Source organism: Eubalaena glacialis, chromosome 15 (assembly GCF_028564815.1).
Source record: "Eubalaena glacialis isolate mEubGla1 chromosome 15, mEubGla1.1.hap2.+ XY, whole genome shotgun sequence".
Taxonomy (NCBI): Eukaryota; Metazoa; Chordata; class Mammalia; order Artiodactyla; family Balaenidae; genus Eubalaena; species Eubalaena glacialis.
In genome coordinates, this window is record NC_083730.1 from 53,277,067 (window position 1) to 53,304,624 (window position 27,558).

Genomic DNA, 27,558 nt, shown 5'->3' on the forward strand with positions numbered 1-27,558 from the left:
ACTTGAGATACCTCACCACCACCTCAACTCAACGTGACCCAACTGAAGCCTCATCCTGGCCCTCTGGAGCCTGCTGATTCCTGTGGAAACTGTAGGTCTCAATGCAGCTTTCCCCCGCTCCAGTGAGATATCTGTGTTTGATGCTTCCTGGAACACTGTACTTTTCCTTTAAAACACCCATCCCAGGAGTAATTAAATAAATACTCCTGGCTCGAGTGCACATGACCTGTAAATACAGGATGTGAGCTTGATTATCCTGCCCACTCACGAACTGCAGCAGGAATACTCTGGCTACACGTAGCTGTAGGCCAGGCCAGGGCCCGCACTTGGCCTGGATCAGGGTGATGTTGGTAGTCGGCCAAAACCCTAAGGATTGCACTTACTTGGCAAAAAACGGGATGCTCAAAGTCACTTTCACTGTGATAAAAAGGTGCATCCCCAGCTGCACTCTCGGATCTGGACATGAGATAGCCTCCTGTGTCCCAAATGCTCCCACTTAATGCTCTGGCTCCCGCAAGGACCCCGAGCAGGCATCCTTCATAGCAGGGCGAATGGGGAGGCCCGGGTGTGAAGGGTCAGAGTGGGGTGGGTGAGGGACAGTGGCAGGGCAGCGGAGAGCAGTGTGGCCGGGCTGACGGGCATCAGGAGAACTGGAGAGTCCTGTGCCTGGCTCAGAATCAGTGGGGAACCACATGACCTTGCGTGAGTGAGCTGAACTTTGAGCCTCAGTTTCCTGAAATCCAGCTCCTCCGGGCAAGACACTGTTAGGAACTAGGGCAGGGATTCAAGCCCGTCCCAGAGGGGGTGAGAAGCGGAACACGAGCCAGGGAAGTGGGCAGGGCAGTCAGACAGATCCTCCACCGCAGGTGGGTTAAACGGAAGAACTAGGCTAATCAGCTCCAGGCACACCTGGTGGGCGGGGGCGCAGCACACACCCGCTCTGCCCACTGGCGGAGAAGTGGACTGATGTGGGAAAAACACCTTAAGTGCCAGCAGGAACCATCCCACTAAAAGGAATCTGGCCACCTCGCCAGGAATGAGGTCTGGATCTGAAGATGGTAGATGGGGATGAGCGGCCAGGCTCCGGAAAGGAGAGTCTGGAGCTGGAGGGTGGGTGGAGCCCCAAAGTTCCATGATCCAAATGCCACACAATGGCCTGCCCACCCCCTCACTTCCTGGGGGTCCACTTCTGCCCCTCCCCCACTCTCTTACTCCCTGGTCTTTCTTCCCCAGTCCGGGGCCCCTTTTCTCCCCATACCCCAGAAGCTACACAGAGGGGGGAGGATTATACCATAATGTTTATACCACCCGTCTTGCAAATGTGGAATATGACACCATTATAACTACACTAGGGACTAAGTGGGTTTTAAGGCATAGCTTAGAGCTCCTTATTTATAAATTTTTCTGGGGAAAAAAAATGCAAAATAAGTTCTAAATATCTGATGTAACTTTTGGTGCACCTCATTTACACCCATATATGACTCCCCCAGGCAATATTCTATTAAATAAAATCAACGTGAAAGACAATCTAACTAATGACCATACAAATACCAACCATGTAGTGGTGAGAAGCAAGGAAATAGATACACAGACACTATCAATGAACCTTCATAACATAATATAACATGGCCAGTGTTGGGGCCAGAATGTCTCGCTTCAGGTTCTGAGCTGTGCCATCTGGGCGATTCCCTTCATCTTTTTATGCCTTGGTACCCTCGTGTGTAAAAAGGAATAATAATAGTACTTAAAGTGGGAGTTTTTGAAAGGGCCCAATAAAAAGCATCCCTCTTCCCTATCGGGCTCAGAACCAAATGAGAAGTAAGACAAAGGAAGAAGGGCAATGGGGACAAAATATCGCCTTTATTTCTGGTGAAGCTTATATTGGAGGACACAGGTTGTGTTTGCTGATGGTGACCACCAGGTGAGATGTCCCGGGCCGGTGGTCCATGTGGCTCAGGCAGGAGAAGCAGAGAAGGGCATGTGCCTGCTTCTGGACACCTGCTCTCAAGGGACAGGACAGAGCCGTGCATGACCAGCTCCTGATTCACACTCACCACCCAGAAGAGGGGCCAGATAGAGGCTGGCAGCATGACCCAGGTGGAGGGAGGAATGTCGGTGACCACGCCCCACAGAGGGCTGGTGTGAGGGGTAAAAGAGCTGATGCCCAGAGAGCACTCAGCACAGAGCCCGGCACATGTGAGGACCTAAACCGTGGAAGTGAGTGCGTCTTAAGGGCACAAGTGTGTTTCAGATTAAGTAGCAAAGATGTTAGAACAGATGCTTGCGAAGGGCCAGGGCACAGAAGTGGGAATTGAGGATGACAGGGGAAATAGAAGAATAAAGCACGAGAGGGGCACAGTTCATAACATGCTGTGTGCTCATCTCCAAGTGGGGACCATATCTCTAAAATCCTCCAACAACTGCTTCCCAAGGAGATAAGACAATACAAAGCTAAATGGAACATCAGCCTTTAGTCATCACAAAATATATATTGCCTCCTGTCCTGGTCAAGTGACTTGGCAAAAATCTCAAGGAACCATTCGAAATGTCCACGAGCACCTTGCGTCCTGGTTCCAGGCTGGCAGCAGGAGTGGCCTCTTGTTCAGGAGGCGGGGAGATGCCCTGACCGGGGTGATCCTTATAAATGCAGACATCAGCGTGCACAGGCACCCTAGAAGGAATTGTTTTCTTGTGGTTTGGGCCGCCAGTAATGGAGAGGGTTTTTTTCTCCTCATTCCCACTGGCTAAGACACATGGGTCCCTTCACTGCCAGACTTTCAAGGAAAGAGAGCTGCTTCCACTTGAACTGCAATTCAACTAATGGGCCCCAGGGAATAAATCCACCCCAAATTTGGGAAAACACTCTGAGCTTGAAACTATCCATTTGGATGGCTCGATCCTGCTCCTGCCTTACATCTCCATGACCTTGTAACCTCTGGCACCTTCCTTTCTCGGTGTTCCTTTCAGGGTGGCAAGACCTTTCCATGAGCCAAGCCTGCGACTGGTCACTTCTTGAAACTGCTGGTTCAGGTGGGAGGGCACAAAGGCTTGAGGATGGGCACGTGGGGCTATCTCATCATCAGAATCGAAGTTTCTGTTTAGGGACTTCTAAAAAGAAATCCTTGCTTTTTTCTCCCCCATTCCAAGAAATCAATGAGGGAAGATCTGTGCACCCACCTTTTGCTTTACAGTTAAGGACTTGAAAATGGTTAGAGAGTCACAGTCATTAGAATGGAGCCCGGTCCATCGTGGTGGGCTGGTTGCATTGCAGCGGCAACACCAAAATCTCAGTGGTTCAAAACTATACAACTGTTCGTATCTCGTCCGTGTGACATGTCTCTTCAGGGTGGACCCTGCTCCATGTCCTCCTCACACAGGGAGACAAACCAATGGAGTCCGTATGTCTGGAACGCCACTGAGGCAGGAAGGGGATGTGGTATGTCATGCACCAAGGCTGGTCCTGCCCCCAAACTTTCCTTCCAAGACACAGGCAGGTGCGGCCCTGTCTTGAGCCTGGAAGAAGAACTGGGAATCCTGCTGAGCCAGGAACGCAGAGGTGCTGATGCTGAGAGGACCCTGGTCCAGGCCAATTTGGCCCTGCTCTTCCTGCTAAGTCGGAAATTAATGGTGGTGGAGGTTGAGATTTCAAAGGGGTTGGGTTCTTTCTTTTATCACCCAGGCTACCTACACTGGCCACAGAGGACGACAGTGGCTGAGAGAAGACAAGATAAGTTCTGGACATTCAGCCAAACTAGGGGCAAAATGTCACTGCTGCACCCTCAGACTTAAGTGTGCGTTAGAAGCACCTGGGGGTGTGTCACAGTGAAGATTCCCACGCTACAATTCGAGACATTCCAGTTCAGTAGATCTGCAGTGAGGCCTAGAAACAGGGCCAGCTGTACAATTTGCAGAGCTCAGAGCAAAATGAAAACACAGGGGTCCTTGGTTAAAGGCAGGAAAAAAGTGCTTTTAAAGGTACTAAAATATGCTTTTTCCTTTCTTCCACAGTTCCTCTCTTGACCTATCATGGTAACTTTTATTTGTTATTTAATGTTGCACTCCCTTGGTCAAGGGTGAATGTAGACCCGCACAGGGACCCCACTCTGCCGCTGGCTGTGCACACGCCAGGATCCCCTCCCGATCGCTGCTGGGTTGACGTGACGCACCATGCCCTGGTCAAGGGCAAGGTCAATCTCCCCTTCCCTCCCCTTCTCACGGGCCCACCGCCCAACCCACACAGACAGACGATCCCCAAGGGATTGGAACCTCCACACTGGGATGAGCTTGGTACCTGGATGCAGGATGGACAAGAGGCTCGTCCCTGTCAAGTCGCCCGTTGTTCTGCTAGCTTGGGATGGAGATAGCACCGCCCTGCCCCTCCTCCTCACGGTGTGCATGCAGCCAACCTTCCCTGCACCTGCTCCCAGACCCCAGCCAAAGGGTGGCAGGGTGGGCAGGGAGGAAGAGGATTGGAGGAATCGAGGCACCGGGACTTGGGGCAGCAGGTGGCCTAGAACCTGTCTGGGAGGCAGGATGGCCCATGAGGCAGCACACACTCCGTGATGGACTGGACTTCACTCACAAAACACAAACTCAAACATAAAGTTATTAAGGATTTCAAGACGGCATGAAGCCCCAAGCTTGGGTCCCCCTTCTTAGCACAGGGATTCAAGGACCAACTTTGAGAAGCACTGAATTCAAGACAGATTGACGCAGTTGAAGCAGGTAATCCAGACAGGTCCCAGCACCCAGGAGAGGGACAAAAGGGTTGCAACTCTGAGAGCTGGTGCCGCTCCAGGCAGGAAGTCTCCCCGTGTTCTAGAATTAGATATCAGGGTCCCAGCCACGGACTACAAGCTCTCAGATAACGGATGAAAGAGAACAAGACTCTCAAGATCCAGACAGATCATCATGACGAACTCGTAGGGTACCCAGCCATTCTGGTTTGCCTGGGACTGTCCTGGTTTTAGTAACAAAAATCCTGCATCCCAGAAAAGCCCTTAGTCGCCAGCAAAGTGGGACGGTTGGTCACGTTATGACCAGGCCTAGTACTGACCCAACGAACTCCTTTTTGTCTTTGAAAGACCAGTGGAAAGGCTGCTGCCTTGTGAGATCTTCCCCACACACCCCAAGCAGAGGTCGTAGCTCCCTCCGTGGTGGTTAACTTCTCAGGGGGCATGCTGATTCCGCATTCGTGCATTTGACTCCCCAAGAAGCACGTGAAATCCCAGCATTTTATGTGAATATACCGGAGGGATCCTGTCACAAATGCCGGGGAAGGAGAAGAGAGGTGGGGAGGACCCCATTGCTAAGGTGTGACGTGGGGACCTGATGGTAGTGGGGCCCCAAGACAGCTCAAGGCCAACCAAGTGCGGTCCCCGAGCTAGAAACCCAGGCTCCTCCGCTTTGCTCGCTGGCCTGCGGCTCAGTCCACAACCTGAAGCTCTGTCTGCTGGGATTAGTGCCCCAAGACTGAGGAAATGCAGGGCCACAAAACAGGAAAACGGAGCAGGTGGCTGCAGTCACAGGAAGAAGAGGGAGAGGTGACACCTGTGAGAAGGATTCGTCAAGTCGAATTATTACAATAATAGTAAGGAGGAGGGAGAGAAAAACTAGCATTTGTTGAAGATTTATGATGTGCCGGGTACTAATGCCCCTGTGTTTTAGTAGCCTTTACAATAACCCTAGTGTTTTGGTACTAATATTCTCTCTACTTCATAGATGCAGAAACTAAAGTTTGCAGAAGACGCGGAACGTGTTTATGGTCACAGAGAGTCGGTGACAAAGTCAGGACTCAAACCCACGTCTGATTCCAAAGCCCAGGCTGTTATGCAGTTAGCTGTGCAGGCAGCCACAGGGCCAGACGGGGCCAAAGGAGGAGTGTGGTCCTTTCTTCAAGGAGTCATTCCTCCCTGGTTGTCCTGCCAGAGCCAGAAGTTGCTGCACAGCCTGATTTTCTGACCCTGTGCGTACCATGCCCAAGAAAGCCGGCAACAGGAGGAACACAAAGAGTTACCTGGCTGTGCGGATGTTTGCCCCAGTCTCCAGGTCTGTGTGTCCCTAGCATAGTGTCTGTTATCACTGGCAACGGGAGGCTTTGCCCCCCCGCCCCGGACCTCATCTTCTCCACTGCCCGCCCTGCTTCTGGCTCAGCCTACGCCCTGCTCTTCACTCCCCAGGGAGGCCGGCTGATGAGCAGAGTCCTTCCGGCCCCTCCCTGCTCAGACTGTGGCCCCCAGGCCAGCATCAGGCATCACCGGGAGCATCTCAGAAATGCAGAATCCAGAGGCACGCCTGCAACTTCTGAGTCAGACCTGTCATTTGAAGAGATGATTCAGACGTACATTCAAGTCGAGAAGCACTGGCCCAGCCCACAATATATGTCCTTTTTTCCATCAGGCGCACATTGCCAGCGCTGTTCTTTCTCCTGTGGAAACCCAGTCTCAAGTGAGTTTTAAGTCAATGTATTACCTCTCCCAACAGCATTAGCCTTTTAACAGCTTTATCCTCAGTGAAAGGAATTCCAGGGGTGGGTGGACAGAATGCTCTACGCCCTGAAATCACACCATGCCCACAGCCGCCAAACCGTCTCCATAGAAAGCTGGCCCAGTTTTTCCAGCGATGGACTATGCCTTCTCCATGCTATGAGTACAGACCAGTTTGGGGGACAAAATAAGTATTTCAGGTAGCCAAATTACAAGCTAATTGTGCAAGTCTATCTTCTCTAGGATAATATGTCGAGCAAGAAATTTCAGCAAAGAACATGCTTTATTAAAGAAGCTCCAATTGTTCTCCAAAGTAAGCAATAACTCTTAGCAAAAGTAGCAATAATGTTAGGAAGAGGTACAACGTGGGTGAGAAGGGGTCTTTTGAAAGAATGCCTTGAGGAGGTGTTATGAGTCATGATATGCATGCTGAGGATAAATCCCTATATATTTAGAAATGAACCCTCTCTCAGCTGTCAACACACACATTATTATCCTACTGTCACTGGAAACATTTAGGGGCAAAAGAAAAAATATTTGGGAATGAAATAGTACAATAGCTAATGAGGCCTTATAATTAAAGGATATATTTGCTCAAGGGAAGAAGAACATATCACATCAGTTCTGAAAGGAAATAGCTTAGTAAAAGCAGGTTCTTTGTCAGTTATGTATTGTAAAAGGAAAATTATAACCTGGCATGCTCTTCAGACAGCATTTAATGCTTGGTCATTCTGCTTGACTCTGAGCTTCTCTGTGACAATCCACTTAAAAAGAAGAAGAATTGAAAACGGAACCTTAGCCAGCCTACAAAGTCTGAGTGTTTTCTATAGAATCTCACTGTACTTCTCAAAATGACTCAGAAATATCATTAACACTATAAAATAAGAAATGCTTCTATATGAATATACAAATCTTTCAGGCTTAGAATAATCATGAAGTCAGGTAAAATACGTCTTGACAGTTTATTCTAAGTGTTAACCAAATGTATGACTGGAATGAAAACAGTGATTATATTTTTACTGTTTCATCAATATACTGCTTGTCTTCATCTATATCCCATTTTGTTTAAGAAAAAAGGGTTGGGAGGGATTTAGAACCCTAAATCCTAAAGGATGTACAGAAAACAGCAATATGAAATTACCCAAGAGCAAAAACAAACAAACAAAAGGAGTGAAAGGAAAATGATCAATAGTGATGAAATCTTGAGCCCACAGTGAAGTTTGCACACAAAATATGGGTCATGAAGTTCTATACACTTGCACAGTGCAGCCATAAATTTGCTTTTAGTAGCCAATATAAATAGGGAAACAGGATCCCAGTGTCCATATGTTTTGTTTAGTTTTGTTTTTTAATGCCCCCAAAGAATCACAATTATTTCAGGGACTAAAGGGATTTCTCAAATGGATCTTCTTAGGGGAACACTCTGGAAGGTGATGGACAACAACCTGAGAGAGGGACATGGTTCTAACCAAACACCCCCCCCCCCAGGGGCCATAGAGGTTCATAGAACCGGAGCAGGGACAGAACGGGAGCATCACGTGCAACATCATCCCACAGCACCTAAGGGCGGCTCTGCAGCCAGACTGCACAGGTGCCAACCCTGTGTCTACTGAGTGCTCCCCTGTGACCATTAGTCATAGGGTCAGGAGGCTACATAACATCCCTGAACTTCTGTTTCCTCTTCTAGAAAATAGGAACCTACCCTACTAGGTTGTAGTGAGGATGAAATGAGCTAATACTTGAAAAGTGCTTAGCACGGTTTCCAGCATAGGAAGGATGTTAGCATTAAATTCACATTATAGCTGCCATAGAACTTAAGGTTCTCAATTCTAAATTATTCATCTTGTGAAGCAAGGTGTTATTGCTCTTGCTTCATCTTGTGAAGCAGATGTTGAAGAATTTTCTAAGACTCATAAGCAGATCTACCACAAGGAAAAGGGCAACAGACCTTCTTACCACCTATTTTTTCTAAATGTTTCAATGAATAAATGTAAGTGACCAAAAATCCAACTTTTTCATTATGTCTTCAGTAGGCTCCAAATTGCAAGGGATAAATATTTCACTATCTGTTGCATATGGATGGCTTTTGGTGTATGAGGGACATGTGTACACTGGACAGATATAGTAAGGAACTCTCTGGACACTCATTCATTCATACATTAAACATACATTCACTGAGTTATTTCTGTGTACCAGGCATTCTCTATAGGAAGGAACAGAATACTGTTCCTTATTTCATGGTCATAATGCAACTGAGCCCTCTCCCTCTCTTCCTCTCTCTCTCTCCCTCTCACACACACACACACACACACACACACACACACACTTACATTATATGTACTTTCTAAAAATTTACAGTTAGTCACCTCCTCAATAATTCCCCTTCATTCTTTCAGAGATGACAGCTGGGGGGATTTTGGTCACTTTCAACCAGTCAAAAAGCATCCTTCGAAAGTCAGAGAGCTGGTGTCACTCAGAGCCCCAGCGGGAGACGGAGGACCTACTAGAACAAAGTACTTGTGGAGACTTTCATAAAGCAGCTTTCTACGACGGAGTCAGCAGGGGTGACGGCTAAGAGCACCTGAGCGCCGTTCCCACCCTGGACCTGAAGGGCAAGGTCAGGAAGCGGACACTGGAGCTGAGACAGGGCTGTTGCTGTAGGAGCCAAGCCCCTCAACAGAAGCACTGAGATCCTGCAGTCGGTGGGGGGTAGACGCCCCAGCCTCATTCTCCTCCTGCCCCCTGAGCTGAGCACGTGCGTGCACACCCCACTGGCCAGACTCTGCCAGAAGCCCAAGGGCAGGGAGAATATAGATTCTGCCCACGAAGGTCAGCTGCTTCGGGCACTGAGCAGGGCGGAGGGTGGCTGGAGGCAGGGGAGGGAGACTGTCCCGGTCACAGGGGGACTCGAGGCTACAGTCTTAGACAATTAGCAAACGCACCTTGACCTGCGTAACCAAGCCTGAGCCAGAGAAGAGACTCGTGGTCACAGAAAGGAGAAGCAGACTTTTCAGGGCCAGCATCAATAATGCTGAAGAAAAATGACAGTTAATGGTCTGGAGCAGCGCTACTCAGAGTGTGGTCCGTGGACTGCTTGTGACTCATCCACAGTGAAACGAGGACAGAAACCACGGGTGAGCACTGAGAAACCTTCATAACAATTGGAAAGAACAAGCTGGCATCTGTTGAATCTGATCTTATTAAATGAGGCTTATATTTTGTATGTCTTTAGGCTTTATTTTTCAATTCATTTTTCTAAGAATTTGTTTTTATTGGATTTTACAAAGGTACTGGTCTGTGACAGCTTAGAAATGTTTTTAAAAAAAAACGGGTCCCTTGTAACAGACGGTTTGAGGAGCCCTGGTCTAAGCAGTGCTTCTCGAATCCTCATGTGCCCTTGGATTGGGCGGTGGTTTTTGCAGCCTTGGGGAGAGTAGGGGGCACACACGGATGGAGGAAATGACAAGAGAAGGGAGGAGAGCAGAATCTAGGGCTGAGTGGAGGCTGGCTGGGAGAGTAATAAAAGGAGTTCAAACCATAGCAACCTAGCAATGGGGGCAAACCGGGCAGCCCGGGCAACACGTCAAACCCACCTGTCCTAAACACCAGATGCTTCCAGGTCCAGCCCTGCCCAGGCCGCGCGGAGCTGGGGAGATACCCTCGCCCTGAAACACAGGAATTTGCAAAATGTCTGCCCTCTACCCAGTCTCCCTGCCCTGGCCTCCCTCTGCAGTAAGGAGGCTGGACTCTGCTTTCCTTGTGGTCCACCTGACCTCAGCCAGGCCCTGGGCTCTGCTCTCTCACCCTGATGCTACCTGCCCCCTGGCTTTGCCCGCCTGCATCCTCTGATAGAGACACCAGCCTGAATTCGTGCTGCTGGGCCCTCCCAGATGGTGGTGAAGCAGGACGAGGTCCCGAAGCAGGAGGAGGGCGCTGCATCCCCCCGCCCCTGGTGTGCCCCCTCCATCTCGCTGGAGCTCCTGGGACACCGTGTGCTTAGAATCGGCCATGCAGGGACGGCGAGAGGCTGCTGGGCCAGGGTGATTGTGAGAGGCAGGGGAAAGACCCCAATGTTCATTCCGGTTATTCCGCAATGTTGAGAAACTGTAAAGGTAAACATGCAATCTCATCGCTCAGGGTGCTTAAAGTATATGGCACAGAGCTCGTCACGCATGATGTACTGAATCGGGAAATTCCTACACTGCAGAACATTTCCGTTAGTGGTTTGAGAGTTAAAGAGAGGAGTGCAAATAGCACGGGAGCTTGCTGTTGAGTTAGAGAGACAAGGAGCGAGCATGAAGCATCTCATCTGCAGGCTGCATGCCAAGGAGACCTCGCGAGGAAGAGTGGCAGGAACTTAGGGATGGGGTGGGGGCACATAAAGCTGGGCCCCTCTGGTCTGGAGGGAGCTGCAGAGGTCCCAGGAGGTAGGATGTCCATGCTGCCCATGTCGTGAGGCCATAGGAGGCCGGGCCAGTGGGTACAGCTGGAGCCAGGCAGGGAACCTGGTCCTGGTGGAGCCCTAACCCTCCCACCTGGCTCCTCGGGCCACCACTCTAGGGCTGGGAGGGGCGGCCGGGGACATGCACAGCACCCCTCCTGAAGGCGGGCAGGAAAACCAGGAAAAGGTGGTGGTTTGATTTGGTTCTAGTTTTTCTCTAAAGGAAGGAAATGCAATGGAAGTACAGAAAGTGAAAAGCACAGAAACAGGACTAGGGAAAGGAGAGGCTTCAGGAAGAAAAGAGTAAAGGAAAATGTTTGGTGGCACAGGAAGGCTCCAGGGCCACCAGCGGAAAGAGGGGCAGAGGCTCTGGTGCGGGCCCTGGAGGACGGCGGGCAGAGGAGGGAAGGCGCCGGGGCCAGGGATGCCCCGAGACGTTACATTTAATACAAGCTCTCGTTGGAACCCTTGTGAAGAATTCATGAAATTCAGTTTTTCCTTATATATGCTTGCCATTAATAGTAATAGGAAAACTGCCATGATTTAAAGCCGAAATATGCCTGAAATCACGAAAGTTTCACAAGGGAAGAAACAGTTTTCAAGATTAGCTAAAGAATAAAAGAGGCTCTTTTTAAAAAATTTCCATTTACTGGGCATTTCTCTGATTCTGTTGGCATTTAAAGATCTCTAGCAGGCCGACCTCACTGAGGGATGAAATGGTCAGAAGTTTATATCTGGGGGATGGAGGGCATCAGGAAAGCTCCAAGGAAGCTTTTCCATCAATACCTCCAATCCCACTGGGAATAATTGTGCCTTTTGCCCTCTCTGTATTGAACTCTTCTTCTTTCCCCAAAAGGAGAGATTTTCCCAATTGTCTTTACTGTCTTTCTAACTCTAAAAGTAATACATGTTCAGTGAAAAAAATACAGATATAATAGCTAACATGGACTGAGTTCTCCTAGTGCATGAGGCATAATTTTAAGAGCTTTTCTGTATGACCTTATTAATTCCTCACAACAACCCTATGAGAGTGGTTCTAGATTCATCCCCAAATCTCAGATGAAGAAACTGACCCCGAGACATTAACTAGAGGGCCCAGTGTCACACAGCTGGAAAGTTCTGGAGCCAGATTTGTACCTATGTAATAACCCAGAGCCATGCAGCTGAATCACACTGTAAAAGAGATTCACAGAAGAAAGTAAAAATCAATAATTGCTCCATCCAGAAAAAGCACTCAGCATTTTAGATTCCCTCTTTCCTGACTTTTTGCTTTGCTTATACACACAAAGAAAATGAAATCATACCACGCTATATATACAGCTTACATATAGTTTGCTTTTTTTTTCTTCACACTATAGCACGAACATATGTCAGATCAACAAAGACCCCCCCTGTGGCATCCTTCCAATGGTTGCCAATTAATCCATTCAATGAATCAGTCCCCTTTTACTGGACGTGAGATGGTTTCCCACGTTATGTAATTATAAACAATGCTCCCAAGAATATCTTTGCTCAAACATTTTAAGCACTTAACTCATTATTTCCTTAGGATAAATTCCTAGAAGTACTAGTTCCATGGCAAACGTAGATAATAATTTTTTAAGATGCAAACGTTCTGGGAAGACGTAACATCAGTACTGAGCTTCCAGAACTTTACTGTGAATATATTTATAGATCCTTCACTCACTTGGAAGAGATAAGGCAGTGTAAGCTTATTGGAAGCCTAGAAAAGGAGAGAAGGAGGGGTGTCAATGACAATTTCTCTGAGTAATGATAGTACTAGTCTATGTTTGCCTAGTGCTTCACAAGGATCAAAGCACGTTCACCAACACTGTTCACAAGCATCTCCAGCCATAGCAGGGAGTCCTCCCCACACACACGGGGGAGGGCCTGCCAGGACACTCCAACCCCAGCCTGCCCGGGTTCTATGCCTCAGTCTCTTCCCCACCCTGACCACCCCCCTGGGACCAAAGGCTGGCACAGCAGCCTGGGTCCTTCGCAAGAAAGCAAGTGGCTCTCCTTCTGGTCAATTCCCAGTTCCACATAACTCAATACCAGTGCCTTGGCATGCCATCTTCCTCCTATCTTCTTAACTGCATGGCCAGCCCTCAAAGAAAGAGGATTAACCTTTTCTAGAGGGTACCAAGGGTTTTGTTTCTGTTTATTTTTCTCTCGGCAGCATGAGCCATGATCCAGGGAGTTTTCAAGAAATGAACCCCGGTGCATGTTTGCCGTCTAGCTCTTTGAGAGACGAATTCGTTGGGGGCTGACCCACAGCCAGGGGGCCCCCCCTCTAGTGCCTCTTCCTGGACTGCAGATCTCACCCTCCCATGGGAGGCCAAACCCTGGTTATCACCCTTCCTGACAAGAAAGATCCCTCTGACCACTCTGCAACGGCCTTAATCCTGGCACACAGCTGAACACCAGAGTCACAGTGGTGTGGGACTCAGGGTGACCTGGTAAGAGCCCCAAGAAAGTCACAGTGACCTCTGTTTAGCACTTTATCATATTAACATATATTCATAGAGAGTTTGGGAGAAAATTCCAGTAGAAAAGTGTTGCTGCTTTCTAGTACAATTCCTATCCCTGCTTCTGATTCTTGGTTTTCTGTTGTCTGACTACAGCCTACTGAATGTTTTGGAAGGAAACATATTTAACTCATTTTCTGTTATGTCTGTTATACTTGTGGTGCTGGTTATACGGGAACTAGCAAATGTAAATGTAAATAGGGATATTTAAAAAATAGAGCCCAGCTGTTCATGGTTAGAGCAAGACACATAATCAAACGGGATACTATAAAAAGAAGAGTATTGAAATGTTCCTTTCCATTTAATTCATCATGTATTGAGGATGTAGGACCTTCCAGGACTTTTAAGGCCCATGGAGAAAAAGAAGAATATGATACGCTCCTTGACCTTAAGGAGCTCACGGTGTACCAAGCCTTCGTGACAGAGCGTAGCAACTGCCTCAGGGTAAACGGAAACAGAAGGGAGGGAAGCAAGCAGTCAGGGAAGGTTTCCAGCAGGTGATACCTGGGTTACCTTGGGAAGGAGGTAGCCAGACCAGGCGGTGAGCATGAACAGCACCCAAACAAGGCCACAAAGCAGGAAATGTCATGGAGTGTTTAGGGAATTACCAATAGGTCCCTACTGATGTGACGTAGAGTCTGCGGGAGAAAGTGGCATCTAGAAAAGAGGCTGGTGAAAAGGCAGGAGCTAGACTGTCAGGGGACTTATATGCCACGCCAGGAAACTTGGACTTTATTCTGAAAGTAATGGGGAGCCACTAGAGGATGTTAATCAGGGAGAATGACACGTTTAAATCTTTGTTTCGCTCTGGAAGCAGTGAGAAAGATTGACAGGTAGATGCCTGGAAAACAGCCAACCTCAGTCATCTCTACTGTTTCTCAGCTCATCTTTCTGCACCATGAGTGACTGCAGAACTAGGGGAGGGACCTGAGAGCAGAGGCTGGGAGATGGGTTAGAAGGTTGGTGGACTAATCACAGGTAAAGCTGTCAAAGGACAAACTAGGGTAGCATGGTATTGATGAGAGGAGGAACGGGACTCCAGGATATTAAGAATCAAGACATAATAATTAATTAGATGGTAAGGAGCACCAGGAGGGGGAAATGCAGGAAAGTGGAAGAGACTCAGTGAGTAGTATGCTGGTATACTGGCTCCTGGAAAGAAGCCTTGATGTGTAACATTGGCTAATTCCTGTGGTGTAAATGCTCGCACCACGGCTGATGTCAGTGGATACAGAGCTGGGAAGAGATACACAATATCAGCTTTCACCACCGGTAGGAGCCACCTGCAGCGCACAGAAGAGATTGCCTAGCTGACTAGAAAGCTTGCTTCCCTTCTAGGGCAACAGCTAGACTACTGTTTCCTGCCTTCTCTGTAGTTAGTCCAAGTCTTTGAACCATTGTTTGGAGGGGGTGACCAGGCCAGGATCGGTTACGCTTCAACTATTCATGAATGAGAAATAAACTAGCATTGTGTTTAGCCACTAGCATCAGATCTATCTGTTTCAATCTTAAGTAACCTTAGGTAATAATCTTAAGTAATACATGGAGTAAATGTTAATTCAACTTTATGGCTTGAGGAAATGGGTAGATGGTGGAAAAATATATTGAGAAAAAAGAATACATCAATTGAGAAAAAAAATACTGAAAACAACCAATATGGCCAGAGAATACACCGTTTTTAGGTCAGAAACTATTTCCCAGGCATTATTTTCTATAGTAGTATTTAAAGATCTTGGAATCTATTCACTAACATACATTACCGATGTTGTTTGGGATAGTGATTCAGAGAACTAAGCAAAGTTGACATCTCAGGATTCTATTCTGTTGCTATGGATCCACTTAGCTTCTTTGAGTTTTTCACACATAAAAAGAAAATGCCAGACTGCCAGATTCCTCCTAATGTGTAAGTTCCTTAAAAAGCACTTCAAAGGCAAATTGCCATTTTTAGGTTATTACAGTAGCATAAAGGATAAAATTGCATCCCTAGTAGCTCAGGAGATTTTATCAGTCCCTATTTTTCTACCCACTAACAAATTATTTGCTTTCAAGGCTTGAGTCTCATGATTATATGTTCATTAATAGAATATTTATTAATTATAAATTTGCTCTGAATAAGACCTGTATCTTGTGTTATTCCTCTAAAATACTTAAATGATGTTGCAAAGAGACCCAAGTATTATAAGTGGAACCAACTATCTAGTTAATTACAGGGCCAATGCTGGTCCACTCCCACCCAGAGATTTGGTCTCACAGCAATATGCTTCCACTGGTACTACATGCCCGGGAAATTCAGACCGACCCTGAGTCATCCTTGGCTCATTCTACATTCACTTGACAAATATTTATTGAGCACCTACTATGTGCTGAACACTATGCAAGATGTTGGGAGCAGAATATCATGTAGTGAACACAAGAAGACATTGTCCCTGGCTTCCTGAAGCTTACAGGCTAGAGAATTCCTAGAAATTCTAGAAATTCTAGAAATCTAGAAGACTGAGTCAAATCCAATAGTCATCCGCTTTCTGGATTGAACTGTATCCACCCAGGGACCCAACTGAGTCAGACTCTTAATGACCCAGGCAACCCGAGAACCAATTTAATCCCCCAAACCCACACACTCAGGAAGAATCAGAAAGTAGCCCAGGCCTTCCTCCCATCTGAGTCAGAACTGACAAGGGCTACAAAGAATGTTTTGGATTCATCCACCAAAGTCTCATAAAAGTTGAAGAGGACCAGGAAAAAAAAAAAAAAAGCTCCTAGAAGGCATCTGAATACTAAATACACTCTCAGATGCATCTGGACCCTGAGGAGTTCACAATCTATGCTGAGTTCATGAAAAAATAGGTAGACTAATGGGAAATTTCTCTGTGACCTATTTTTTTTCTTTAAAATTTATAATGCTGTTTCCTTCGTTACTCTTAATCTGAGAGCTTTAGAAACATTTTTCTGGATTTTCTACTTACTGCATTTTAAATAACTTGTTCATAGTGTTTGCTTGTGTGGACGCCTAGTGGGGTTTCTGGACCTCAGTCTCGGGCCCTTTCTTCCCTGTCTTAGTTTGGGTCCTCTCTAAAACCAATTCTGGGGCTACCCTGGTGGCTCAGTGGTTAAGAATCCGCCTGTCAATGCAGGGGACACGGGTTTGAGCCCTGGTCTGGGAAGATCCCACGTGCCACGGAGCAACTCAGCCCGTGCGCCACAACTACTGAGCCCGCGTGCCACAACTACTGAAGCCTGTGCACCTAGAGCCCGTGCTGTGCAACAAGAGAAGCCACCACAATGAGAAGCCCGCACACCGCAACAAAGAGTAGTCCCCGCTCGCCGCAACTAGAGAAAGCCCATGCAGCAACAAAAACCCAACACAGCCAAAAATAAATAAATAAATAACTTTAAAAAATAAATAAATAAAACCAATTCTGAGATAAAGACTTGGGTACAGGTAGTTGATCTGGGAGTTGATCTCAAGAAGTATAAATTGGGAGAGAGAGGGACACAGAGGAGGGAGAAAAGCCAATGACTGAGGTGTTAATAGGCAGATTCCACCAGGGCCAACTGGGTCTCCGTCCTGGTGGAGACTCTGAAGAACTGTGAAGAAAGCTCCTCGGAATTGTCCCAAGAAGAGGCAGGGAAATGAGGGGATTTTCCACCAACTCCTGTCTCTTCTGGGTTGATGGTTGCCTTGGGAGCATTAAATCCTGCACTTCACGGCTAGCTACTCCAAACACAGGCTAAGAAAACTCCCAGGGCCTGGAAAGAGCCCTCAGGCAGGAAGCAGGGAGTAAGGTGGAGGCCCTGGAGATGGTACATGTGTGAACGGGCACAGGAGCTGTGGTCCGGGCTGCCCACTCAGAGGTACCGGAGGGCTGAGGGCAGGGCCTGGCCTCACAGCCTTCGCCTCTAACAAGGCCCAAAGGACTGTCTTATCTACGGTAAGATAAGATAAGGGGTCTGTCTTATCCAGCCAGGCCCCTTTCCCCAGCAACCCTGCAGAACAGGGCGCAATGGCATCTTTTCACACCTCCAGCCTCTGAGGCAAACATTCATTCCTTTTGCGGTTTTGGGGGGGAGGGGCGTTTGTTTGCTTTGTCTTTGCTTATTTCTACTACTAATAGGTTAAAAACAGTACTCTTGAGGGCATGACAAGTTGTGTAAAAGCCTTAAAATTCTTCTTGAGACGGTTTTCCTGTTGTTCCCTGGAACCCATGAGTCAGGCTTGTTCTGCTGGGGATCCTGTCTTGCCCCTGTGCTGGTCCCCCTCTTCCTTCCCACCTGAGATCCAACCCCTCCCAACCTCCCGGCCACCTTGACTTCAAGGGACCATGAGAACCCCTGCCTCACCCACATTCACGTGTTTTTCCTTATACCTCACCCTGGAGGAGGAAAAGCAGAGTGAATATAGGGAGTCCACAGAGTAAGATTCGTTCTGATTCTGAAGGAAATCCAGGAGCGTAACTCAAGCCCATTGCTACACCATCTTATCTCACAGGGGGAGATCGCCAGAGGTCACGCCCCACCAGGAAGAAACAAATGTCCCTACATTCCAAAAATTCCCCTTTTAAAAACCGGACATCCACATTTTGCTTCAAATGTCAAAATGAACTCATTATACTTGGCCAGACAAGATGAAAGTTTCCAGTAACACATTCTGTTCTTATTCTATAGCCTGAAACTGATTAGTAATACATAATGTAATGAACTTGAACAGCCCCAGAATATGCCACTGCCCCTGGAGAATTGCAGAACCTTCCTACGTTTGCTACCTTGTTAGGAGGAAAACTGCTCTTCAAGATCAAGTCCTGAAGGCAATGTTTTCACTTGTCAAACTGTGTTGGCCAAGAAAAACAACAATGAAAACCACCAAGCAGTCCAAAACACAACAGAGAAAAGTAACCCCCTCGCGACAACGTAAGCTGTCAAACTGACTACAGCACATCAAAGTCAAATTCCAGTTCTCAATAGCTAGAAAAAAAGTGGTTTGGTAATAACAAGTTCATGGCCTATATTTTATTTCCCGACCATGCATCAAGATTCGCACTTCCTTAAGTCAGAAGGAGAAAGACAAATACCATATGATATCACTTATATGTGAATCTAAAATATGACACAAATGAACCTATCTATGAAACAGAAACAGAATCATGGACATAGAGAACAGACTGGTGGTTGCCAAGTGGGAAAGGGTTGGGGGAGGGATGGAGCGGGAGGTTGGGGTTAGCAGATGTAAGCTTTTATATACAGGATGGATAAACAACAAGGTCCTACTGTATAGCACAGAGAACTATATTCAATATCCTACGATAAACCATAGTGGAAAAGAATATTAAAAAAAGAATGTATATATATGTATAACTGAATCACTTTGCTGTACAGCAGTAATTAACACAACATTGTAAATCAACTATACTTCAATTAAAAATAAATTTTAAAAACTAAGAAAAAGAAAGATTTGCACTTCCTAAATCTAAGGTCTGTAGGTCGCTATTCAATTATGAAATCTAACCTCTCAGTGACACTTTCATGGTTAATTCCAGCAAAAAGGAGAAAATACAGATCCCACTACTGGGGCATAAAATATGATTCTTACAAGATAAAACATGCTTGTTAAAGCACGTGTTGCTCCAACACAAGGAAAAAGAAACATCCTCAGTCTGACATAATGTATATTGCGTTCCCTGCTTCTAGACTTTTCTAGAGTATTTTCTACAGGATTATATACAGTATTTTCTAGAGGAGCAGAAGTTAGGAGTCGGTCTGTTTTAATAATGAGTGTTTACTAAAGTTAACTTTATTTTATTAAATAAAAACTTACTTAAAGACCACCAGCCTGAAGAGGTTTAAAAACAAAGTAGTCAACTCATTCAAACCTCACGGCAATCCTATGAGGTGAGCACTAGTATCATCTCACTTTATAAATGTGGAAACTGCAAGAGAGAGCAGTGAAGTCTGTGGCTCAGGGTCACATAGAGAGTAAGCAGTGCATCAGGGCATGAACCGGGGTGGGCTGACCCTAGGACCCACACTCTCAGCCACCTACAGAGGAGCATCCCAGCCAGGATGGAGGTGGGTGGGCACAGTCTTCATGAAGATGTTTACCATGGCTCATGTCTGTCAGCAACCAGCAAATTACTAAATTGTTCCTACGCTGGTGTTTTTTAAATTCATCTATCTTGATTAAGGATTTTTCGATACATCAAAAGGGTACTTTTACTCCATCCACCTCATTACAAACACCTCCATTTCATTTCTTTTTATGGCTGAGTAATATTCCATTGTATATATGTGCCACATCTTCTTTATCCATTCATCTGATGATGGACACCTAGGTTGCTTCCATGGAGTTAGAGTCTGTCATACAGAGTGAAGTAAGTCAGAAAGAGAAAAACAAATACAGTATGCTAACACATATATATGGAATCTAAGGGAAAAAAAAAAAAAAAAAAGAGGTCATGAAGAACCTAGTGGCAAGATGGGAATAAAGACACAGACCTACTAGAGAATGGACTTGAGGATATGGGGAGGGGGAGGGGTGAGATGTGACAGGGTGAGAGAGTGTCATGGACATATATACACTACCAAATGTAAAATAGATAACTAGTGGGAAGCAGCCGCATAGCACAGGGAGATCAGCTCGGTGCTTTGTGACCACCTAGAGGGGTGGGATAGGGAGGGTGGGAGGGGGGGAGATGCAAGAGGGAAGAGATATGGCAACATATGTATATGTGTAGCTGATTCACTTTGTTGTAAAGCAGAAGCTAGCACACCATTGTAGAGCAATTGTACTTCAATAAAGATGTTTAAAAAAAAAAAAAAAAAGGGTACTTTTAAAAGGTAGGTTTTTAAAAAAAATAGCCTTAAGGGAAAAAGAGCAAATCCACAAGGCAATGGTATGTTCAGTAAACATCATTTAATGGGTTAAAATTCCCAGCTAACTACAGAAATCCTCAGTTTAAAAAGTGGTATGAGAGGTAAATCCTAGTCATTATAGGCAAAATCTCTACTGAATTAATGCTAGAAGGATAAGACTAATTCATAGTTGAAACTGGGGTTATGGAGTCTTTCACACCATGACGGATCTCCCTGAATTATCTCAGATGCAAACTGACGGTGAAAATATTCTCAGGAGAGGCCTGATTTAACAAAACATATGGGCAGAAGAGGTGGAAAACCCTTCTATCACCAGACTGAAGATAGCACGTTCATTGGAAGGAATCTCAGTATCATTCGATTTCCAGTCTGTGGGATGCATTTCCCTTTTGTATTGCTTATGTATCCCAAACACCAAGAACAGTACCTGGCACATAGAAGGTACTCAAGAAATATTTGTTGAAGGAATAGGGTGAAATATATGGGAGGCATTGCCTGATCTGAAGGAGGAAAAAAGAAGGTGCATTAATTTTCTACTGCTGTTTAACAAATTACCGCAAACTTAGTGGCATACAACAACACCATTTATTATCTTGTAGTTCTTTACGTCAGGAGTCTGGGCATGATGTGGCCAGGTTCTCTGCCCAGGGTCAAGGTTGCAATCAAGGTAATCACCAAATGCCTGGGAGGACCCACTTCCGAGTTTGCACATGTTGTTAGCAGAATCCAGATCCTTATGGTTGCAGGACTGAGGTTCCTGCTTTTTTTGCTGGCTGTTGGCTGGGGCCTCTCTCAGTTTCTAGAACCCACTCTTAGGTCCTTGCCACGTGGCCATCACCACAGGCAGCTTTCCCCTTCAAGGTCAGCAGGAAAATTTCTCATGTTTCAAATCTCTTCCTTGGGGTAGGGCTCAGTCACTTTTAAGAGCTCCCTTAATTAGGAGGGGTCCCTCAGGATAGTCTCCCTTTTGAGCAGCTGACTTGGGACCTTAAACGCATCTGCAAAATCCCTTCATCTTTGTCACGTGATGCCACTTTATCACGGAAGTGACATCCATCGTATTTCTAGTGCTGTCCACAGTCAAAAGAGAGGGCCATGTACACCAGGAGGGAAGCATTGTGGGGACCATCTTAGCCTACCACAGGAGGACAGGTCTGAGTCAGGTACCCTCATGGACCAGCTGGCCAAACAAGGACAAAAACTATGGTAATCAGTGTCCACAGAGTCAGAATTTGCAGGAAAGAGAATGCTATAAAAACATCTCTGCCATACCCATGTTCATAGTAGCATTATTCACAATAGCATAAGGGTGGAAGCAACCCAAGTGTCCATTGATGGATGAATGGATAAACAAAATGTGATACCCATACAATGGAATATTATTCAGCCTTTAAAAGAAAGGGAATTCTGACACATGCTGCAACATGGATGAACCCTGAAGACATTCTGCTAAGTGAAATAAGCCAGTCACAAAAGGACAAATACGGTATGATTCCACTTATATGAGGTACCAAGGGTAGTCAAATTCATAGAGATAGAAAGTAGAATGGGGAGTTAGTGTTTAATGAGTACAGAGGGCCAGTTCTGCAAGATAAAAAAGATTTCTGGAGATTGATTTCACAACCATGTGAATCTGTTTAACACTATTGAACTGTACACTTAAAAATGGCTAATATGTTAAATTTTATGTTATGTGTACTTTACCACAGCCAAAAATAATAATAAAAGATACCTTTGCCAATGATACTACTTACAACTATTTTTTAACTCATTTAATAGACAGGTATGGGTGTCTGCCTCGTGACAGGCACTGTGCTGGGTGTCGAGGGACACAAATATTAATGTAACAGGTTTCACAGTGATTAGTGAACTGAAACTGAAGTTTGTTTTTAAAATAATCATTATTATATCAGAAATAACCACAGAGGATATATGTATATGTATGACTGATTCACTTTGCTGTACAGCAGAAACTAACACAACATTGTAAATCAACTATACTCCAATAAAAAATTAATTAAAAAAAGAAATAACCACAGAAACAATGATCCAAACTAATTTTTCCTCATTCCAGATGAAATGCCCCAACTCACCTGCCCCAGATCCAAGGTGACGTTGACTTTGTTGTATCGCGTGCCTGAGGAGAGAGGAGGGCTTTGCCACCAAAGTTCGGATCCATCAATTGCGTTGGTGATGGGGTGTGCTTTCCTGGGGTCCTCGGAATTGCAATAGTCACAGAACTGGCCCTGAAATAATAAAGCTCTTGTTTTATTGTCAAGTAGTTTTTTCTTATCAATTTAGTAGAAGAGGTAATCAAAACAAAGACTGTTTTCTATAGCTTAGAGAATTCAGCTATTGAATTTCATCATAATGTTTTCTGAAGACAGTAGTAAGGCTTTCTCTTTTTCGTTCAGTCTTAAACCATATCACCTGTTTATACCTCTGTTTATCATGTTTCTAGGATACACATTATATTCATCTTCCATCAGTTAGAGCTATGTTTTTCTTGTCTTGTATGACACTTTAAGAAGAGCCTGTTGTGCCTGGGATGCAATGATGTTCTCCTTCAGCAAATCCTTTTTACTCTTTACATCCTCCTCTGCAAGCTCTGTGTCAAGCCCTGGGATACAAAGAGGATCCCTGCTCACAGCCCCAGTGGAGGCGATAAGCATACAAGTAACCATAAAGGAAGTCGGTTTGGCAAGAGTATAGAGAGCTGGGTCTAAGGCAGGGTGGAAGAGGTGGGATTTCAGCTGCCTGTGAGGATGGAGAGGAGGTTGGTAAGTGGCAGTGAGCAGTCAACAAGGAAGGTGTTCCAGGTGGAGGAACGAGCACCAGCAAAGGCACAGAGACCAGCTGGTCCATTTGAACAAGAGCATAAGAAATGGAAAACTACACTTGAAAGGTAAGTGGGGGAGATGTGGCTGGGCTGTGGATACCAGAGTGAGAAGTCGGCAGTTAATTTAGTAGGTAAGTGGGAATCCATTTTTACCTGGAGTGGTATTTATTTGATATTATCATCTCTACTGAATTCTGATTCTACTGATATCATCTCATCTTCTTACTGAATTACTCTTTTTTAGTAGGCAGATTCTCTTGATTCTATTTTGTTTTGTTTTATTTTGTTTTGTTTTTGTAATGAATTTTAGCACCATTACCACACAAAAAGCTGAACATAGGCCTTTCTTATATTGAATATACTTTTAACTGGTTCAAAGCCTCGTGCTTACCCAGTAGTGGATGTCACATACTGAACTGCTTTGCTCCCCAATTAAATGATCTAAGGGCATAACTACCACATAGGAGAGGGATAGACAAGCAAACTTAGACCCGCAGCCCCTCCAGAAATGTGCTGTGACAAAAGGGTAACTCTGCCCCAGACAAGCATCTTGGAAGTTAATTTTTTAATGCTCAAGGATAAATTCGATCCTGGTGTGGAACTAAATGTGTGGCCGAATGTTTTCATCGAGTGTGTTACAGAGAGTTCTTTCATATGTGGTGATATATTATGTACAACTTTATCTTTTGACCCTTCATGAAGATACTTCTGTAACTCAGAAGCAGCACTGTGGGGTATGCAGTCCCATCAGTTCACGAGCCCAGAGGCCACATGTGTCTTGCGCCTTCCCTATATCACTTCAGCCTAGAATGTCATAGAAGCCCAATAAAGGAATAAACCCCTCAGGGTTTTTCAAAAAATTGTTTGAGTCCTTTCTATAAAATTTTATTATTATAATAAGTATAATTAATAACTATTTAAGCTAGGACATATTAACATTTATGAGTATTTTTGCCCTTTGATGATTTTTATTTTTCCCATTTTCTCCCTAGAAATCATTTTACCAGTTTAATTATTTGGTGAGGGAATTAAATTATTATTTCTTGAAGTTTAGAAGATTTACATGTGATAGAAGCAAATCTCCTCCAAGGATGTGGATGCTTATAATCTACATTCATCTCCATCTCCAGAGTATAGATATGAGGAATGGAGATGTTCCTTTTTTGTTGTTATAGATGAATTAAGGACTTACCATTAGAAATAAAAGTTTAGGGGCTTCCCTGGTGGCACAGTGGTTGAGAATCTGCCTGCCAATGCAGCGGACACGGGTTTGAGCCCTGGTCCGGGAAGATCCCACATGCCATGGAGCAAAAGGGCCCGTGAGCCACAATTACTGAGCCTGCGCGTCTGGAGCCTGTGCTCCGCAACAAGAGAGGCCGCGATAGTGAGAGGCCCGCGCACCGCAATGAAGAGTGGCCCCCGCTTGCCACAACTAGAGAAAGCCCTCGCACAGAAACGAAGATCCAACACAGCCATAAATAAATAAATAAATAAATAAATAAAATTAAAAAAAAAAAAAAAGAAATAAAAGTTTAAAATCTCTCAGTGGAAAATAAAGGTGAATACCTTTAAGAACTTGGAGCAAGGAATGAGTTCTTAAACAAGATTCAGAAAGCATTGACCACAAAGGAAGAGACAGATTTGACTACATTAAAATTAAGACCATTGGGTCTATCAACAGATAAATGGATAAAGATGTGATATACATATACAATGGAATACTACTCAGCCATAAAAAAGAGTGAAATAATGCCATTTGCAGCAACATGGATGGACCTAGAGATTATCATACTAAGTGAAGAAGTCAGACAGAGAAAGACAAATATGATATCACTTACACATGGAATCTAAAAAAATGATACAAATGAACTTATTTACAACACAGAAATAGACTCACAGACATAGAAAACAAACTTATGGTTAACAAAGGGGAATTGGGGAGAGATAAATTCGAAATTTGGGCAGATACACACTACTATATATAAAATAGATAAACAACAGGGACCTACTGTAGAACACAGTAAACTATATTCAATATCTTATAATAACCTATAATGGATAAGAATCTGAAAAAATATATGTATGTGTGTGTGTGTATATATATATATATATATATATATATATATATATATATATTGAATCACCTTGCTGTACACCTGAAACATTGTAAATCAACTATATTTCAATTATTTTTTAAAAAAGAAATTAATGTTAAACAATAAAATCATTTCTCTCCCCCCAAAAATTGATTAATCAATTTAAAAAAATTAAGAACACTGGTTCATCAAAGGCACCTTCAAGAAGTAGAAAGAAAAATTAATAACTGAGTGATAGTCACAATACACAAGTGGCAGATAATCCCCAATGATGGCTGCCATCAATTCCTTCTCTGTGTGTGTCTGCTGCTCCCCCTATCAACAGGTGGAGGCTATTTACCCTGGAGGTTATTGTCTCCCCTGGAATCCAGACTGACCTTATTATGTGCTTTGCTGTAGCAGAAGCATCATTCTGGGATTTTCAAGCAGAGGCCTTAAGAGGACTGACAGATTCTACTTCCTTCCTCTTGGAAGACAGCCTCCAGGTAAGAAGTTCAACCACTCCCAATCACCACGCCATGAGAAAGCCCAAGCTAACCAAGTGGAGAGGACATATGGAAGAACACAGGGGCACTCGGCATGTTAGTGAAGCCCTGGACTGTCCAGTCTACCCTAGCCACCTGCCGACTACAACTCAGTGAGTCACCCCAGCTGACAACACATGGAGGAGAAGAATCGCCCAGCTGAGCCCAGTCATCCCACACAATTATAAGAAAAACATTGTTTTTGTTTTAAACCACTAAGTTTGGGGATGGTTTGTTACACAAGAACCAATAACTGAACAAAGAGCACAAAATCAACAAGGAATTCTCATCAGAAATACATATCAAACTCCTACAAATCAATAAGGAAAGTATAAACAGTTCAATAGAAAAAATGAGCAAAAGAAAGAAAACGCATTTTACACAAGAGGAAACACATTCGTCAATAAACATTTGAAGGAATGTTCACCATTACCATCACTAGTGATCAGGGCAGACCACAGTGTAATACTGTTTTTTATACCCAATCAATAGGCCCAAATTTAAAGTTTGAGGATAACAAGAATTGGAAAGGGTGTGGTAGGACTATGAACTGGTGCAAAGACTTTGGGAACTATTTTGACATTACCTCCTAAAGTTGAAAATTCACATTTCCTATAACCCAAGAATTCTACCCTCGAGCTCACAACCTAACAAGAAACTTTTGCACAAACTTGATGCATCATGTTTAAGAATATACATGGCAGCACTGTTCACAAGAACAAAATCCTGGGAGTAACCTAATTACCTAGCCACAGGAGTGTGAACGAATCAACAGAGGTATATTCACACAACAAATGAATACATAAACAATGATGGGTAAATGAATATACACAACAACATGCAACAATACAGATGAATCTTAGCAATATAACATTCAACAATGATATACTTTTTATACAGTTAAGAACAACCAAAATGAAAAGCACTTACTTTTTAGGAATATGCATATAGATGTAATAAAAACTATATAGAAAGGAAAGCAAAGGAAAAATTAATAAAGGATTCAGGATGATGGTTACCCCAGATTGAGAGAAAAAGAGAGATGGGAGGTGGGGAAACCATATGGTTAGACATAAGTTATTGCTAAGGCCCAATTTTGAGTTTTGGTAGCAAGTTCATGGGTGCTTATTATACTATTTAAAATTTTGTTTTTTGGCTGCACTGCACGGCATGCGGAATCTCAGTTCCCCGACCAGGGATCGAACCCATGCCCCCTGCTATGGAAGGGTGGAGTCTTAACCGCTGGACCACCAGAGAAGTCCCTTGTTATACTATTTAAAATCCATCCATCCACATACACATTAAGGCTTATCATGCAAGGACCAATGACGAAAGCATGTCTTAAACTGAGGGTCATGAACAATCCATAATCTAATCTAATTCTGCACCTGAGGTCAAATATTTTTTAAATAACCATAAATAAATAAAAGCAGGACAAAAACTGGTAGAAGTCAGAGAAGAGGGGGACAGACAGAGAACAAAGAGGATTCTTACATCCTTGTGTTCAGTTACTCATCCATCCAGGCAACAAACCTGTACTGACCATGTACTCTGCATCAGAAGCTATTCCAGACAGAGATGAGAATATTGAAAGATAAACAAGACAAGGGACTCATGCTCTGAATTGTGTCAAAGCTATTATTAGCCTAGTCGTGTGGGAAACAGCAAATGTAATAGAAGGGGCTAGAAGGAAAGGGGACAAAACTGTTCAAATAAACAACAAAAGAGAGTTGAGATCCAAGGCTGGAGGGCCCCAGAGGACAAGCTAGTGTTTGCCCAGA

At 44.7% G+C, this 27,558-nt stretch overlaps 1 protein-coding gene across 2 annotated transcripts in view; it reads right to left on the reverse strand.

Annotated features, from left to right (window-relative positions):
* The window catches only part of LAMA3 (laminin subunit alpha 3), a 233,763-nt gene that overhangs the window by 191,693 nt on the left and 14,512 nt on the right, over positions 1–27,558 (reverse strand). For both annotated transcript variants that reach the window (XM_061170276.1, XM_061170275.1), the window contains exon 2: positions 22,412–22,564. In XM_061170276.1, coding sequence (XP_061026259.1) covers positions 22,412–22,564 — 153 coding nt within the window. The remainder of the gene's footprint in view (positions 1–22,411; positions 22,565–27,558) is intronic.